The following is a 19,106-nucleotide window of genomic DNA, read 5'->3' as shown; positions in this document are numbered from 1 at the left end:
ATGTCACATCACCAGACATGGGGTAATCGCGATTAGTAATCGTAATCGATTACGGCGATTACAGCATTTTGAAGTAATCGTAATCGCAATCGATTACATTCGAAAAAAATCCGAAGTAATCGTAATCGACTACTTCCCATATCTAATCGATTTTTTTGTGAAAGAACGATTACTTTTTGTTTTTACAAGGACTATGACATAAACTGAATATTCGTGAACAAGAATGAGATAATATACCACGTTAACGATAGCACAAACGTCTGTTTTCAAACGCCACTGACTCATTATTACGTCAGAAGTATTAGCTCCGCTCATCATTGCGTAAGAAGTATCCACACATAGTAAACAGACATGCGCGATGGACATTGTAGTGTGATTGTAAGAACACCTCCCGTGGTGTATATCAGGTTATCAATACACTACAGAAGCCCCTACCTCTCAGCAGGATATGGATCACCACTCTGACTATAGTTTCAAATACTAACTCATGTATTGATGTTTGGTTGTGCTTGATTAAACGTAGTTTACCGTTGCTGCTTGGCGAGCAGGAGGCCTACCTACGTACGCACGTGCACTGACGAAGATTCGGAATTTTGTACTCGTAGAATAAAACATTGCAGTTTCCACAACGAAGTATTACAAATAAACAGCTGCTGATATTTATCATAACCGAGCCGTGATCAGCCGTTTCTCGTAACAGCAGCTGGCAGTATATGTATTAAGTTGAAGGCAGAATTTTTAAGTTCACTCATGGCCTACTAAAAACACGGCCTTACAGTCTGCCTATTGGCCTGAAAATTAAGAGGCCAGCTCTAAATCAGTGTAAATCTCACGGTTATACCTACGCAGATGGTAAGTAGCGCGCAAATCAAAACCACAAGTGGATTCTGACCAGAATTTATTGTGTTAAGATGATGGAATATCGTTTTAACACGGAAACAATCATTTTAGTCCCAAAAGAGCTGCTAGTCAGGTGGATAACCCACTGATATCACTGCAAAAACTCGTGCGGATGAATACAGTCGTAGTTGTTGTTAAAGAAGTCAAGACATTTGCAGTTGTGCGGGTTGCGCCGTGTGTTGCTGTCCGTCGCACTTGTTTCTTTCGCTGTCTAGAGTATATTCACGAGCTAAGGGTCAGTATTATCATTTGATAGGTTAGTTGGCAATCAGGTTACGGTTCCTCGACAGTGCCAGCGGTTCAAGTTGACGCGAAGAACGTCGTGTTCGAACGGCTCCATTGTAGTATCATAATCTGCTTTCTCGCAAACATAGTCTTGGATACGGTAGTCTATTTGTCGAATTGTATAACTGGTAGCTTTGGTTCTAAGACATTTATGATGACGAAGGCATGTTCATTGTAACTGTTTCTATAGAATTTAATTAATTGTTGCAAGGCGCTGTGTCGGAATACTATTTTAAAGTGATATATAGGCTAATTTGTTAATATTCATTTTCTAGTGTAGTTAATGGGCGATGGTTCTTGAGTGCTGCGTGGTTGGGTGTACTTTTGGATATACTACTGTGAAATCTGCCAAAGTCTCAAGCAGGGGATCAGCATGTTATGTACTATGAGCTATGTTTGGAAGGCTTTCCAAAAATCAAGAATGCCATGAAAATTGACGTCAATTGAGGGTGCAGATGCAACATAATGGGATACCTAGGTGCCTTTACCAACATGGTTCCGCACAAGCAAGAATACTCTGCTCAAAAGGAAATGCGAGCTACTAAACTTCCCAAGCTATTTGGATAGTCTAACTGATCCGGATCCCGAAGTAGAGGAGCTGCGTAATCTAAGATACCACAAGGCTGGAAATACTCTGGCATCATCTAGCACTATGATCCGGTACTGCTTGCTTTTACGTTCTGTTTCTTGCCAAGCGTACAAGACACTTTTGGAAATGTTCCCTGTGCCATCTTTGAGCTGTTTGCGAACAAGACTAAAGGGACTGTTGATTTTTCAAAGGCCATGGAAATTTCTGAAGATGTCATTGTGATGGTGGATGAAATGTATCTGCAAAAATTGTGCAATGTTATGGTGCTGATAAAGACGGAAATATTTGCCAAGGCGTTATAGTGATAATGACTTGAAAAATCGCTTCCTTTAGTCGTACAAATTTAACCAGAAACACAAGTTTAATGTGCCTCACTAACGCAGAAGCTGTCTGATCTCGGATCTAGGATTTAATGCGAGAGGTATTGCTTCTGAGAACCACAGCACCAACGTTCGTGCTTTCAATATACTGTCATCACAGTTAGGATCAAACTCCGAGTTGTTCATCAGTCATCGAAGTTGCAAGACAAAAATCTATCTATTTTATGACAACGTTCATTTGGTGCAGAACCTTCGCAACAATCTACTGAATGCTAGGAGATTTTCCTTTCCATCATTATATATCAAAGGTGGCGATATAGCCTATCCATAATTAGCCCTGCTGGTTATATTGCATTGCAATTGGAGTGTAATTTGCGAATGACTCCAAAGCTAACAAAAAAGCACTACATCCTGGCCACAACAAGCAGAACGTCAACCTGGCACTGGCTATCTTTAATGAAAAAACCATAGCAGCTTGCTCCAAATACCTTCCAGATAAGGCGGATACCTATTGCTTCAAGGCGGATACCTATTGCTTCCTCAAAGGCATACATATGTGGAAACAGCAAGCAGAGGTACTTCCCTAATAGTCTTGGTAATGCTGTCATTCTACGGACTGCGCCGAGTGTAGCTTATCCCTCACGACTGATGAAACCGAAGAGGAATATGATGAATATTTCAGTTTGGTGGATAGGCTTAGGGGACGGTTGACTGTACCTGCCGTTCAAGGTGGCCCATTTTGTATTTGATTCTTTCGCAGTTCTAGATTCGGCTAATCAGCTCATATCTAACCGTGGCACTGTTCCTCTGCTCCGTGCAGCAATATGTGTGTTGAAAGTTGTGTTAGGTAAATCCCGAATTGGTTGTAATGCACATAGTGAAAATAGTACAAATGTCGCGTTCAAAAAAATTGTGAACATTTTTTACAATAGTCAGCAAAAATTTGCGAATTCCTCACTAAGGGAATTTCGCCAATTTAAAGAGAGGCAAAGGCAAAAGAAGTGATTGTCCTGTAAGGCTGTGATATTTGTTTCCTAAGGCTCTAATTCAAGAGTTTCTCCACCCATTTTTCATTGATTATACAAATTTCGTTCCTAATTTTTTCGTTATATATTGCTGCAATATACTATTTTTTACATACATTGTGCACCGGCGGGTTAGTAGAGTACCAAAGACAGGTAGCATTATGACAATATCGCATTTTCTGACCAATTGAGTGCACAGCTGGTAAGGGTTGGATAGTAGACTTTAGGCCTCTTAATTTTCAGGTCAATAGGCAGACTGTAAGGCCGTGTTTTTAGTAGGCCATGGTTCACTATATCTTATTCTCATATAACTACTTGAAACGGGCGTCAATCATTATTTCACAGTTCGTTACTTAGCATTTGGACCTGCCGCCATAACCATCCGCTTACATAGCCTGACATGTAAGCGTGGGTTGTAGCTAGAATCAGCAATTCAACCAAAACAGCAATTCGTCCCCCTGTCCAACCGTTGGTCAATTTTCAAAACTGAATTTCGTCAATAATATTGGTAATTGCATTATATTACTATTCATATATAAACTCTCTCAGCCCCGAGTGTCAGATTTACCTATAGAGCTGGGGCACGTAATTCATAATCACAGCATATGGTATATGTTGTGATAATTCCTTTATTGTATGTTGTTAATTCGCGACCTCCAGTCTGTTGTATAATCAAAAGATATTTTACTCGCCCGAACGTAGCAGACTAAAAGAATATCTTTTGTGAGACGCACACAAAAATTGTCATGGCTTTATTCCTTTGTGGATGCGCCGGGTGACATTTGCATGGTGGGCCCAGATAGGAAGGACAGGAGTTATTAGTCACGCCCACCTAGCGCGGCTATTGACAATGGATGAATACCCTAATTTTTTTTTGGTATCTCATCCCGTGGAGTTGCGTGTTGGCCGAAACTGCATATGTCTTTTGGTGTGTTGTGGGATTGTGGCGCGGTAATGATCGGCTCCGAAATGCCTTTTCCCATAAAATAAATCCCAAAGATGTATACATTTCAAACCCAGCTATCTACTGGAGCAGGGGTCACCAACCGTTTTGAAACAAAAAGCTACTTCTTGTGTAGTGTGTACTGATTATTGCGACGACCGACGGGTTACCACTTACTCCTGCCGTTTATCCGTGTTCAGTTGGATTTCTTCACTTAGAGTAAGACAATCAGGGCACTGGGCCGGGACGCTCACTCTCCGGGACTCACACTAGCTCCTCCGGGCTCAGTTGCGTTGCTGCAGTGCGCGTCGAAGCGCCAATCTCCGCGACGAAACTCGGGAATATTAACTATATATTCCCGTTGAGCCGCCGCGTGGGCGAAGACAAGCAATGCCCCGAGCGACTGCTTTCGTATGTTCCTTGGGGTCGGCCGACCCATGTTCAACTGCTGCTCATATGAAACCAGATCCAACTTTCAAATCTCTCATTTCGATATTTGCTACAGCACAGAGGTGGCCCTACGAACGGGGGGGGGGAGGGGGGCTGGGCGAGACTTACCGAGGGGCCCCATATAAGTATCTATCAGGAACTTATGGGGGGCTTCGCCCCCCAGACACCCCTTTAGCAACTGTTATTATTATTATTATTATTATCTATCTTTCACCACGGCAAGGTTTGGCCAGGTGTTGGATTCGGCAATGCCTATTTTTTCATGTGTGCAAGACTGCAAGGATATACTACATCAAAACTAAGTAATTCTACCGCATGCAGAGACGTGATGATTATCGGGATATGGTACTTTTCTGACAAATGTAGAGATTTGATGATGATTGACACATATGTACGAAATCCTATTCTTGCTTTACGCGGATTTCCATGTTTATTCGTTATTATCCTTGAAAAAAGCGCATAATCCAAATAGGGGGGCCCTTCGTCCAGGGGGGCCCGGGCGACCGCCCACCTCGCCCATCCCAAAAGCCACCACTGCTACAGCGACCGCGGGCAACTCATTTGGTCCGCGTTGGTGACCCCTGTACTAGAGACATTTGAATCGCAAAGCTCGAAGAACATTTTCAAGAATTAATTAAATTCTCGAAAATACTCTATAATTTATGTTGGTTTACGAAATACTTTTACGAAATACTTTTGAGTCCCCTTCGAGCACGCTCCGCACCCTATTAAGGAACTTGGGGTGCGGCAGGTAAAGACCTGGCAATAATGCAAATTGTTGGATGCGGTAAATCATCCACTACAAAGTTGGGCAATTGGTTTATTATGACGTAATAAGCAAATGACGCATGATGTATGAAGAGAGTTGATATCTCATTAAGCCTTTTCATCGCAATCCTTGTATTGTCTTCCAATATATCATTTAAGAATATAGTCCTAAGAAGCAAAACAAATGTAATCGTGAGTAATCGTAATCGACTACTTCTTGATTTTGCTGTAATCGTAATCGCGTGATTCCGAAGTAATCGTAATCGCAATCGATTACATTCATAAAGTAATCACCCATGTCTGACTACGGAAGCCCCTACCTCGCAGCAGGATATTGATCACCACTCTGTCTATAGTTTCAAATAGTAACTTATGTATGATGTTTGGTTGTGCTTAGTTAAACGCAGTTTCAACGTTGCTGCTTGGCGAGCAGTAGGCCTACGTACGCACGTACACGTACACCTGACAAAAATTCGGAATTTTGTACTCGTCGAATAAAACATTGCAGTTTCCACAACGAAGCATTACAAATAAACAGCTGCTGATATATATCATAACCGAGCCGTGCTTTAGCCGTTTCTCGTAACAGCAGCTCGCAGTATCCGTATTAAGTTGAAGGCAGAATTTTTATGTTCACTATATCTTATTCTCATATAACTACTTGAAACGGGCGCCAATCGTTATTTCACAGTTCGTTACTCAGCATTTGAACCTGCCGCCATAACCATCCGCTTATATAGCCTGACACGTTAGCGTGGGTTGTAGCTAGAATCAGAACCAACAGCTATTCGTCCCCCAGTCCAACCGTTGGTCAATTTTCAAGACTGAATCTCGTCAATAATCTTGGTCATTTCATTAGATTACTATTCATTTTTAACCGCTCTCAGCCTGGGGTGTGATTTACCTGTAGAGCTGGGGCACGTAATTCATAATTATAGCATCTGGTATGTTGTTATAATTACTTTTATTGTATGTTGTTAATTCGTGACCTCCAGTCTGTTGATTAATTAAAAGACATTGTACTCGCCCAAACGTAGCAGACTAAAAGAATATCTTTCGTGAGACGCACACGCAAATTGTCATGGCTTTATTCCTATGTGAATGCGCCGGGTGGCATTTGCATTGTGGGCTCAGATTGGAAAGACAGGACTATTATTAGTCATGCCCACACAGCGCAGCTATTGACAATGGACGAATACTCTAAGTTTCAGCCAAGGTATTTATTTGGTATCACATCACGTGGAATTGCGTGTTGGCTGAAGCTGCATATGTCTTTTGGTGTGTTGTGGGATCGTGGCGCGGTAATGACCGGCTCCGAAATGCCTGTTACCATAAAATAGCCTATGCATGTTTTTTCTTGAGGGGGAGAGGTACGCATTTCAAATCCAGCTGTCTACTGGAGCAGGGGTCACGAACCGTTTTCAAACAAAAAGCTACTTTTTGTGTGGTGTGTACTGATTATTGCGACGACCGACGGGCTACCACATACTCCTACCGTTTATCCGTGCTCAGTTGGATTTCTTCACTTAGAGTAAGACAATCAGAGCACTGGGCCGGGTTTCCGCCTCTTACCAAGAACAAAAAACGCTCACTCGCCGGGACTCACACCAGCTCCTCCGGGCTCAGTTGTGTTGATGCAGTTGGCGCCGAAGTGCTAATCTCGGCGTCGAGACTCGGGAATATTAACTATAGATTCCCGTTGAGCACCCCGTTCCTTGGGGTCGGCCGACCCAAGCGTGTGATGACGTCAGATTGTGTGCAGTTTTATTTCTGTTGCTCACTCATCGTTGTACATATTTGGCGATCTGTTGTCTTGTTCCTTATTTCTGGTAAAGTGAGTAGCGACTTTGGCTTGTATCGAGGAATATGGACAGAGTAGATAGCAGCCTATCGAAGAGGAGACGAAAAAACGGTAAACGATGCGTGGCTTACGGGTGCTCAAATGACTCTTACACAGAACCTAAGGTTTCGTTGCATGCGTTCCCCAGGAAAGAGTCTGAACCTATAAAGCACAAGGCATGGGTTGATGCGGTTAGGAGAACGAGGGAAGATTGGTTGGGAACGCCAGAAAAACCATCCTCCTTCTTAAGTTGTGTTTTGTGCTGCAACCATTTTGAACCGGAATGATTTGTGCCTATGAACGATCTTCACAGGCAGGCTGGTTTTCGATGCAGTAAAGTGCAGCTAAAAAAGGATGCTATTCCGACTAAATTTTTTCTGCGTACTCATGATAAAGTATTGAATAAATCGAGGGACACAACATCATTGGCAAAGCTTCATGAGGCGAGAACGGATGCATTAGTCATCAAGCATGATGCCAAGGAAACTGATCCGTGTGATATGGATATCATCGAATCATCTATGGGCGAGAGTACTTCTGCTGGTGATGCCTAATCCAATCAACGAATATTATTAGATGATGTGACTCAGACAAATAAAGTTAAGCTGAGTTCATATAGGAGCAAGGGTGTGAATGCTATAATGGAGATGAAAGATTTTTCATGTCAGGCTGGTAGTAGCTATATTCATTACCCCAATGTGGGGGATTATAGCAATGAAAGTGAATACAATTTGAGTGATACCGACTCTGAGTATGATGCTGAGAGTGACGAGGAATCAGAAATGAGCGATGTAACTGAAGAAATTGAATGTACCACCAGTGGATTTGTGATGGTTAAAAAACAGAAGATCATTGATCTTTTTGAAGCTGCCCTTTGTGCCAAATGGAAGCCGACATTAAAGTTGCATGCCATGGCACCTTGATGAAAATTGATCAAAAGTGTCCTGACAAGTCATGAACTATCACCGTACGTGGGAAAGTCAGTACTTGAGGGAAGGCAAGAGTGACGGAAACATTGCGATGAGCAGGGCTATCGTGTTCAGTGGATCATCTCCTTCGAAAGCACTGAAAATGTTTCGTTTGATGGGTTTACATTCGATTTCCTACTCTACGTATATGCACTACCAAAAAGCATATTTGATTCCAGCTGTGAATCATGTATATACCAGACATGGGGTAATCGCGATTAGTAATCGTAATCGATTACGACGATTACAGCATTTTGAAGTAATCGTAATCGCAATCGATTACATTCGAAAAAAATTCGAAGTAATCGTAATCGACTGCTTCCCATATCTAATCGATTTGTTTGTGAAAGAACGATTACTTTTTGTTTATACAAGGACTATGACATAAACTGAATATTCGTGAACAAGAATGAGATAATATACCACGTTAGCGTTAGCACAAACGTATGTTTTCAAACGCCACTGACTCATTATTACGTCAGAAGTATTAGCTCCGCTCGTCATTGCGTAACAAGTATCCACACATAGTAAACAGACATGCGATGGACATTGTAGTGTGATTGTAAGAACACCTCCCGTGGTGTATATCAGGTTTTCAATACACTACAGAAGCCGCTACCTCGCAGCAGGATATTGATCACCACTCTGCCTGTAGTTTCAAATAGTAACTTATGTATTAATGTTTGGCTGTGCTTAGTTAAACGCAGTTTACCGTTGCTGCTTGGCGAGCAGGAGGCCTACGTACGCACGTGCACCTGACGAAGATTCGGAATTTTGTACTCGTCGAATAAGACATTGCAGTTTCCACAACGAAGCATTACAAACAAACAGCTGCTGATTAGGGTGGTTCAAAAATAACATTTTTTCCTTAATCTTGCGGGCTACTTGATTAAATCGTCAGGTTACCTTAAAAAACGACGCACACCAAATTTGAATTCATTCCAACCAATATTCGCGGTTTACGTAGAGTTTGAAAATTTTGAATTTGCCCAGAAACGCAAAAAAAATTTTTTTTCAAATTTTTCTGCTAACCCCATAAAAATGTTGGGCTGTCTTCAAAGACTATGCAAAACAAATTTGACTCAATTCTAAGCAGTAGAAGTGGAGTTATATCAGTTTTTCTTTGATAATTCTGGGATTATCCTTGATCGGTGGATAATCCGAGAATTTTCATCGAAAAACTGGAATAACTCCACTTCTACTGCTTAGAATTGAGTCAAATTTGTTTTGCATAGTCTTTGAAGACAGCCCAACATTTTCATGGGGTTAGCAGAAAAATTTGAAAAAAAAAATTTTTTGCGTTTCTGGGCAAATTCAAAATTTTCAAACTCTACGTAAACCGCGAATATTGGTTGGAATGAATTCAAATTTGGTGTGCGTCGTTTTTTAAGGTAACCTGACGATTTAATCATGTAGCCCGCAAGATTAAGGAAAAAATGTTATTTTTGAACCGCCCTACTGCTGATATATCTCATAACCGAGCCAAGCTTAGCCGTTTCTCGTAACAGCAGCTCGCTGTATATGTATTAAGTTGAAGGCAGAATTTTTATGTGAACCATATCTTATTCTCGTAACTACTTGAAACGGGCGTCAATCGTTATTTCACAGTTCGTTACTTAGCATTTGGACCTGCCGCCATAACCATCCGCTTATATAGCCTGACATGTTAGCGTGGGTTGTAGCTAGAATCAGCAATTCAGCCAAAACAGCAATTCCCCTGTCCAACCGTTGGTCAATTTTCAAAAGTGAATATTTCGTCAATAATATTGGTAATTGCATTATATTACTATTCATTTATAACCTCTCTCAGCCCCGAGTGTCAGATTTACCTGTAAAGCTGGGGCACGTAATTCACATTCATAGCATCTGGTATGTTGTTATAATTACTGAATGTTGTTAATTCGCGACCTCGATTCCGTTGTATAATCACAAGATATTGTACTCGCCAAAACGTAGCAGACTAAAAGAATATCTTTTGTGAGACGCACACACAAATTGTCATGGCTTTATTCTTTTGTGGATGCGCCGGGTGACATTTTCATTGCGGGCCCAGATTGGAAGGACAGGAGTTATTAGTCCCGCCCACTCGGCGCGGCTATTGACAATGGACGAATACCCTAAGTTTCGGCCAAGGTATTTCTTTGGTATCACATCCCGTGGAGTTGCGTGTTGGCCGAAACTGCATATGTGTTTTGGTGTGTTGTGGGATCGTGACGCGGTAATGACCGGCTACGAAATGCCTGTTCCCATAAAATATAGCCTATGTATGTTTTTTCTTGAGGGGAAGGAGGGGGTGGGGGTGGGGGGCTGGGAGAGACTTACCGGGGGCCCCCTATAAGAATCTCTCCGTAACTTATGGGGGGCTTCGCCCCCCAGACCCCTCTTTCGCATCTGTTATTATTATCTATCTATCAAGGTTTGGCCAGGTGCTGGATTCGGCTATGTCTATTTTTTCATGTGTGCAAAGATACACGACATTAAAACTAAGTAATTCTACCGCATGCAGAGACGTGATGATTATCGGGATATGGTACTCTTCTAGCAAATGCAAGATTTGATGATGATTGACACATCTATACGGAATCCTATTCTTGCCTTACACGGATTTCCATGTTTATTCGTTATTATCCTTGAAAAGAGCGCATAACTCAAATAGGGGAGCACTTCGGCCAGCCCCCCTGGCGACCGCCCACCTTGCCCACCCCAAAAGCCACCACTACTACAGCGACCGCGGGCGACTCATTTGGTCCGCGTTGGTGACCCCTGTACTAGAGATATTTGAATCGCAAAGCTCGAAAAACATTTACAAGAATTTATTAAATTCTCGAAAATGCTCTATGTTGGTTTACGAAATACTTTTGAGTCCCCTTCGAGCACGCACCCACTCTATTAAGGAATTTTGGGCGCGGCATGTAAAGACCTGGCAACAATGCAAATCGTTGGATGCGATAAATCATCCACTATAAAGTTGGGCAATTGATATATTATGACGTAATAAGCAAATGACGCATGATGAAGAAAGTTGATATCTCATTAAGCCTTTTCATCGCAGTCCTTGTATTGTCTTCCCATATATCATTTAAGATTATAGTCCTAAGCTAAACAAATGTAATCGTGAGTAATCGTGATTACTTTTTCAATGTAATCGTAATCGTAATCGACTACTTCCCGATTTTGATGTAATCGTAATCGTAATCGTAATCGCGTGATTCCGAAGTAATCGTAATCGCAATCGATTACATTCATAAAGTAATCACCCCATGTCTGGTATATACCACTACAAATGAGTGCGATTTGACAATGGTTGCTGGAAAGTCACTGATACTATCTGGTGATGGTAGGGCTGACAGTCCAGGACATAGCGGAAAGTATATGATTTACACTCTAATGCAGTGGTTCCCAACCTTTTTCGACTCATCGCCCCCTTTTCAAACTCCACACCGATAATCGCCCCCCAAATATTGGGAACCGAAAAATGGGCATACAAACTGAAATCACCGGCGAGTAGACTAGGAAAAAAGGTCAACTTGCCGGCTTGACTTAGAAATTACACCTTCCCAGCTAAATTTGGGTGAGTTGACTAACAAAAAAGTTGATTTCTCCGACTTGATTCCAAAAAGACCGATTTCTCCGACTTGATTCCAAAAAGACCGTAACAGCACTTCGTCAGCCCCTTCCTATACGTTGGTCTTGACCCCCTCCATAGGGCAATAAGGCAAACTTCTGCACTCCCCAGACCCAACTCCCCCGATACCTCTTTACCGCTACTTCTCAGCACAAATTGTTGGACTCTTTAGTTAGTCGGGTTAATTCGCGCGAAGCGCAAAAAAATTCTATCATTCATGATTGAATCGGTCAATATGATCGGGAATTGCATATATATTGCTGTCAATTACTTATCCTCTCTTTGCTCATGTATTCAGATTTCCGGTAAAGCTGAGTGAGGTGTCTTGGAAAAAGTAGGGCCCATAGATAATAATTGAACATATTCGGGCGGACCCGTGGGCAATGTTCCCTCGAACCTGCGCAGTGCTGACACGGTCTCTGTGCAAAGATTATCAAGTTGCGCACAAAGAATCCGAAGTTATTACCTTTTTTTTAGTCGTTACGCACTGTTGTACAAGGTTCTACGCAGTGAGTTGGTGAGTGTGCGCAGACTCGTCAAAAATTGGAGGGAACATTGCCCGTGGGTATAATGACTTCGTTACGTAATGACATTTCGTGGCCTGTCTGCTATGTCAAAAGATATTCAAATCGCCCATACGTACTAAACTAAAAGATGCACACGATTTCAAATTGGTATTTCTGCACTGGCAATAAATCTTTCTCTGCGAGATGGCATTTTTTTGTGAGATTGCCAGAACAGGAACATTTAGCGCCAGCTATTTCGGCGCCTATGGACAATTAAATATATATGTATATCGTATATATATCGAAGTCGGTCAGCATAAAGGCAGTCCTTTTCTGCCAAGGTTTTCTCGTTCTAGCACACTTCTCGGAGTCGCATGTTACATGGCCTGAAACTTCATATGTCTTGGTGCGTCATGGTGTGATACTGGCTAACGCCGAGATGCCCATTTCTATAACTCATGCGTATTATGTCTTGGAGGAAGGGTATCCAATAAGCTAGAAACACGTGACCACGAAATGGCGCGCAGGGCGAAAATTTTTTGAAAAGTTGCATAAATTTTCAAAATTATACTCTATAATTAATGTTAATTCACGAAAAAATTGTGGGCCCCCTTCGAGCTCGGACCCCCATCCCAATTGGGGGTTTGGGTGTGGCAGCTACGGTCATGGACGCCATCACACCCATTTCAACGCGTCATCGCCCCCTTGGCTATTTTCGCCCCCCTGAACCGACAAATCGCCCCCTGGGGGGCGATATCGCCCACGTTGGGAACCACTGCTCTAATGGATACCGCCTCAAGGAAAGTTTTGAGCTGCGAGTTGGTTCAGTCAAATGAAACGGGAGGTAGTGCATATATGGAGAAAGAAGGTTTGAGGCGATGTTTGAGTGCATTATCCAGTGTTACAGTTGAAGAGCTTGTCACAGACCGACATCCTCAAATTAGGAAATATTTGCGGTTAGATCATCCGAACACAAGACATACATTTGATACGTGGCATATTGCCAAAGGGTTAAAAAAGAAGCTCTCATCTTTGTCTAAAAAAGGGATTGTGAGCTCATTGGACGTTGGCAAAAGTCATTGGGCAGCCAGGTTTACTTCTGTGCGAGACGTGGGAATGGCAACCCAGAGCTTAATCAGCAAATTTGGAGTGCAGTTGGCCAACACATAATTAATGTACATGAACAGCCAAACAATGATTTTTTCCCAGTTTGTGAGCATGGTGAATTGTCAAGACCTCGACATTGGTTCAATCCGGATTCATTCGCTTACGACAAAGTTATGGAAGTGCTATATTCAAAATCAATATGCAAAGACATACGACAGCTTTCAAATTCCAGCAATACTTCGGGCAACGAGACCTTCAACGCACTCCTCAATCACTTCTGTCCGAAATTATACCATTACCATTACTCAATCCAGAAAGCAAGAATGCAGCTAGCTGTACTCCATTTTAATGAAAACGTGTCGAGGAAGCATCGGCTAAGTACTGCTGGAACACCTCTTTATGCTGTGAAATATCACAAATACAAGAAGGGCTGCTCAGTTCAGAAAGTTCTTGAGGATGCTACATATGACTACTGTGAGAAACTGATTGTCGAAGTCGAGCGTCGTATCACGTTGGGATTGCCTTTGGAGAAGACAGAAATACCACCACCTCTTGCATCACTGTCAGAAAAAACAGAGAGAAGTGATGCAATCAGATCTCATAGAAGCAGATACCATCACACTTGAAAGATGGACCACTTTATTATATATTTTCCAATTCATGCTATATGCATATGTGGGTGGCGTGGTAATTTGTACCGATTGGCAAACGAGTTGCTGTGTAGGCCTGTTACGATGGGTATTTCATTTTTATTGGGGGGTCTACAATTTGAGAGCCATATTTGTATTCGCTTGATTGTGCATGCTCGACATCATTTCTTGGTCATGTCTAGGGAAACATTCTGGATATAGGTGTGATAGGGTACTCTGTACGTATCAATAGTAATCGGCCCACCAGACGTTCGGCACTATATTTATCGATCTTGTTGGGTCTTCAAAACTACGTTGTTTCGATCTATTTCAGTACCGTATTGTCTTATCATTTGAATATAAGTATCATCGATCAATTGGTACTTTCAATCAATATACCGATAATACTTCGGGATCGCGTGTAATTACATAGGGAAACTTATAGGACTTTGTAGCGCTGGCAGAAAAAAGGAAGACAGCTCTACATCTAGAATCGTATAGGCAGTTCAGTGACCACAACAGGGCCTACAGTACTAATGCCGTTACAACAAGGAATGTATCATGCTACTAATAAATTACCAGGGGGGCTAGTAATATAGTACTTTACGTAGATTTTGGTTACTCGTGCTACTTCTACTCGACAAATTTCAGTTTTTGAGATCAGACTAGGCTTAGGCAGAACCATGTTAAGCAGACTAGGCTTAGGCAGAACCATGTTAAGAAGTAAGTGCTCTAAGTACCAGCAGTGACTGCTTCGACTATCTCTGTATGCACTGCACAATCCATCTACTCACTAACTACATTGACTTTCGTAGAACGACATCTTTACTTCTCAACAAATATATTCATGAATGATTAAAAACGAATCCCTTATAGCTGTCAGAGGTAAACTCTTTTCTGATTCTTGTCACCACGCACGAAGGTAAAACTTTCCTGTGGTCTCTGCCCCACCATCTCCATATCCAATTATCCATCGAACAAAATTACGGTAGAATGTATGCCTCAATTTCCTGCAATTGAGAATTGATATACATAGTTGCTGACCTGAATATGTAGGCCTACCTACACGTATTCGTGTAGTGCAGGGGAGGGCAACTTCTCCAGTTGGCGGGCCGGATATAGGAAAATTAAGTTCTTGGCGGGCCGGATTGCTCAATCGATACATTATTCGCCCTTTTATACACATGTAAAATGAATAAATCGTATTTAACTAATGTGTTTCAACGACCGCAATGTCACTTCAAATCCATTTATCGCCAATGTAGATTTGAGAACAGCATTGTCGTACAGGCGCCGCCATGTCTGCTTCTCTCTGATCAATCAACACATGGTGCACACCATATAGGACACTATGGTGCAATCCCTGTGGTGTTACTAATCATTGTAGATGTAATCATTACGCTGCCTTATATTGCACCCGCTGTCGTGGGTATGGTCATTCCTTATTTGCCGAGTTGCTGTTAGTTGTACGTCTCGCTAATATTAAAGTAGCATTGGACTCAGCGTTCTGCGTTCCTGGTCATTGGATATTGGGTCTAAGTCAGGACAGTCTACTTTAATATTTTCTTGAAGCATGGCCGAAAGACTGAGCTCGCCAGATCGATTGAGCATCGATCCAGAGGATTCCAGGGCACCAACATTGTTTCGCCAAGCGACAGCTCACTGAACATTTCACGGAGCTCGAGGAGCGTCGGAAGGAGAATGACCCTCAAGTGAACAAGCTCAGAGTTTTGATCCGTGCCGTGAGCTCCGAAGTCTACGGTTACATTGCCGATGCTACAACGTTCGACGCCGCCATGAAGTCGCTTGGGGAAAGGTTCGAGAAGACTATCAACACTGTCTATGCAAGACACCTGTTGGTGAGTCGGCATAGGAAAAGTGGGGAATCGATCGCGGCGTTTCATCAGACGCTCGTGGAACTCGCTCGCAACTGCGAGTTCACTGCGGTTTCTGCGGCAGAGCACCGAAATGAAGCTCTGCGCGATGCATTCGTGAATGGACTGAATATACCGTTCATACAGCAGCGCCTGTTGGAGAAGAGTGATCTGAAGATTGATTCGGCGCTAGAATTAGCACAGACCTTGGATCAAGCTGCGAAGTATTCGGCTGATGTGTCTGCTAATAGTAATCCAGCGATGGCGAGAAATCCTGATTACTCGAGTTCTACCTTCACGGAGTCGCAATCGTCACGAAGCCCTTCTGGTCGAGATTCTGATGGCGATAAAGTCGCTGCAGTTCGTAGAAGAAAACATCAGAAGCGGAAGAAAAAGAAATGTCGGTATTGCGGGGAACGCACGCACGACGGTAAAGGCTGCCCTGCGTACAAGGCTCGTTGTCATAACTGCGGGCGTAAAGGACATTACGCAAAAGTGTGCGAGTCAAAGCCGCAGACGGAGTCGCCTACGTCGGCAGCTGTTCATGCCTCTGCCGACTTGCAGCGTCGCGCTGTTCTAGCGGGCGCACCGACGTGCCTAGGTAAGGCTGTCGTACCCATCTATTTGAGGAGGAGAAAGTTGAAATCCCTGTTCGACACCGGAGCTGCTATTAACTTCATTGACGAGCGGCGAGCGCGGAAGTTGGGGCTGAGGTGGAGAGGCGGATCAACGTCGGCTGATCTTGCGGTAAAGAACACATCTGCAGAAATCTTGGGTTTCGTGTGGACAGATTTCACTTGTTGCGGTCGGCGCTACCGAAGCATCAAGTTCGCCGTTATGAAGGACCTTTGTGCTGATGTTATCATCGGACATACGTTCATGGAGAAACATCGCTCCATAATATTTCCGATGGGAGGGGATCTTCCACCACTGAATATAAAGGAGTTGGCAGACGCCAGTGAGGAGTGTCTCGGTGATGATAATCAGGCGAAATCTGTTCCCACCACCGACCCTACTGTGTCTGTTGCAGCTGCCAATGGTCTGGAAGAACCGAGATTATTTGAATTCATGACTCCGGATTGTCACCCTATTGCTTCGCGCTCGCGAAACTACAGCGAGGATGACAAGTCGTTCATTGATGCGGAGATCAAGAGGATGCCCGAATCGGGTACAATTGAACATAGCCGTTCACCTTGGAGAGCCCAACTTGTTGTAGTAAAGAGTAACCGTAAGAAGAGGTTGGCTGTGGACTACTCTACAACGGTAAATCGTTTCACGTGTCCCGATGCGTATCCGTTACCTCGTATCGAAGATCTCGTTAACAAAGTTGCCCTAGACAAGTGGTATAGCAGCATCGATCTGAAAGAGGCATACCACCAGCTGAAAATTCGTGATGACGAAAAGATTTATACTGCATTTGAAGCCAACGGGAAACTATCAGTTCCGGCGCGTTCCTTTTGGAGTAACAAATGGCGTGGCAGCGTTTCAGCGGGTGATGGATAAATTCATCGAGAATAATAGCTTGAAGAAAGTCTACGCATATCTGGATGACTTGACAGTTACTGGGGCGACGAGAGACGAACACGATGAGAACTTACGAAAATTTGCTAGATGCAGCGGCCGAGGTAGGACTGCATATCAACGAAGAGAAAAGTAAGTTTGCTCAAACTAGTTTGAATATCCTTGGGTACGAGATCTCTCATGGAAAAGTAAGTCCTGATCGAGAGCGAATGAAACCTTTGATCGAGATGAAAGAACCGACAACACCAAAAGAGTTGGCAAGAATCAAAGGTTTGTTTGCTTACTATGCTCGCTGGATACCTGATTTCTCTACTCGTATCCGGCCCTTAAACGTGAGTGAGCTGCCTCTGGATTCAGAGGCTATCAAGGCATTCATGAGATTGAAGGATGATCTCGCTAAGGCTAGTCTTTGTGCAATCCGCGATGATTTGCCGTTTCAGGTTGAAACCGATGCCTCAGATGTGGGCATAGCCGACGTTTTGGCGCAGGGTGGTCGCCTTGTTGCATTCATGGCGAGAACACTAAGCAAACACGAGCGGAACTACCCTGCAATCGAAAAAGAAGCTCTAGCTATTATCGAAGCGATCCGGAAATGGGAACACTTCTTGAAGGGTCGTCACTTCACATTAACTACTGATCAGAAGTCCGTATCGTTCATTTTTGACAAGAGAAACCGAGGGAAGATCAAGAACGCGAAACTTACAGCGTGGCGGTTGGAACTTGGACAGATGTATTACGATATATGTCACAGACCAGGTAGGCTGAACCTTGTTCCTGATGCATTGTCTAGACAAGTCGCAGCGAGCATCCCAACGACTATGCAACTCCAAGAAATTCATGACGCTCTAGGTCATCCTGGCATGGCTCGACTGGTTCATTTTGTTCGAAATAGAAACCTTCCTTACACCACCGAGGAAGTCAAGGCTATATGTAGAAACTGCAGGGTCTGCGCAGAACTGAAGCCAAGGTTCTTCAAAAGAAATCCTATTCCATTGGTAAAGGCTTCGAAACCCTGGGAACGGTTGTCCATGGATTTTAAAGGCCCAGTAAAAGGGCAGTTTCCTAATGTTCTTATAGTAGTTGATGAATATAGCAGATTCCCGTTTGCCTTCCCGTGTAAAACGACAACGTCGGAGGCTGTAATTGAATGCCTTGAGGATCTCTTCAGTTTATTTGGGTTTCCAGAATTTGTTCACAGTGATCGGGGATCGTGTTTCACCAGTAAAGAAATGAAGCAATTCCTGGCTGAAAGAGGCATTGCATTCAGTAACTCGACGCCGTATCATCCACAAGGCAACAGCCAATGCGAACGCATAAATCAGACTGTATGGAGAACTGTCAAATTACTCCTGCGTTCTCGAAACTTGCCTGAAAACAAGTGGACTGATGTTTTGAGTCAAGCATTGCATTCCGTTAGATCTCTTTTGTGTACATCGACTAACGCGACGCCGCACGAGCGGTTTTTCTCTTTCAGCAGACGCTCTATGTGTGGGGAAAGCTTGCCGGAGTGGCTATCGTTTGGACGACCGGCACTTCTGCGACGATTCGTGAGGAGGAAAGGAGACCCTCTCGTCGACGAAGTGACCATACTGGAAGCGAACAAAACCTATGCCAAAATATGCCTACCAAACGGTAACGAAGGAACTGTATCTACTTCTGATCTTGCCCCATGTCCAACAGGTGCAGACTTGGAGCATGGTTCCAGAGTGCAGAATGACGATGGTGAAAGAAGGGAGATGACGAAACTTGGCGGTAC

At 43.3% G+C, this 19,106-nt stretch overlaps 2 protein-coding genes across 2 annotated transcripts in view; both read left to right on the top strand.

Annotated features, from left to right (window-relative positions):
* Window positions 1-19,106, top strand: part of LOC145448237 (uncharacterized) — a 160,017-nt gene that overhangs the window by 67,524 nt on the left and 73,387 nt on the right. The window lies entirely within an intron of this gene.
* Window positions 7,147-17,332, top strand: LOC145448761 (uncharacterized). Its single transcript, XM_080327219.1, has 3 exons — window positions 7,147-7,334; window positions 7,434-7,663; window positions 15,585-17,332. The coding sequence occupies exons 1-3, from the start codon at window positions 7,147-7,149 to the stop codon at window positions 17,330-17,332; spliced, it is 2,166 nt and encodes a 721-aa protein (XP_080183345.1).

This window comes from Botryllus schlosseri, chromosome 10 (assembly GCF_051294905.1).
Source record: "Botryllus schlosseri isolate E-star chromosome 10, Bs_hap1, whole genome shotgun sequence".
Classification (NCBI taxonomy): domain Eukaryota; kingdom Metazoa; phylum Chordata; class Ascidiacea; order Stolidobranchia; family Styelidae; genus Botryllus; species Botryllus schlosseri.
Note: the sequence above shows the minus strand (reverse complement) of the source record. Positions and strands in the feature narration are given on the sequence as shown.

Coding starts and splice junctions, on each gene's coding strand:
- LOC145448761 (XM_080327219.1), top strand. CDS start 7,147: ATGGACAGAGTAGATAGCAGCCTATCGAAGAGGAGACGAAAAAACGGT. Junction 7,335..7,433: donor AGGAGAACGAGGGAAGATTG/GTTGGGAACGCC, acceptor CGATCTTCACAG/GCAGGCTGGTTTTCGATGCA. Junction 7,664..15,584: donor GGGCGAGAGTACTTCTGCTG/GTGATGCCTAAT, acceptor AGAGGATTCCAG/GGCACCAACATTGTTTCGCC.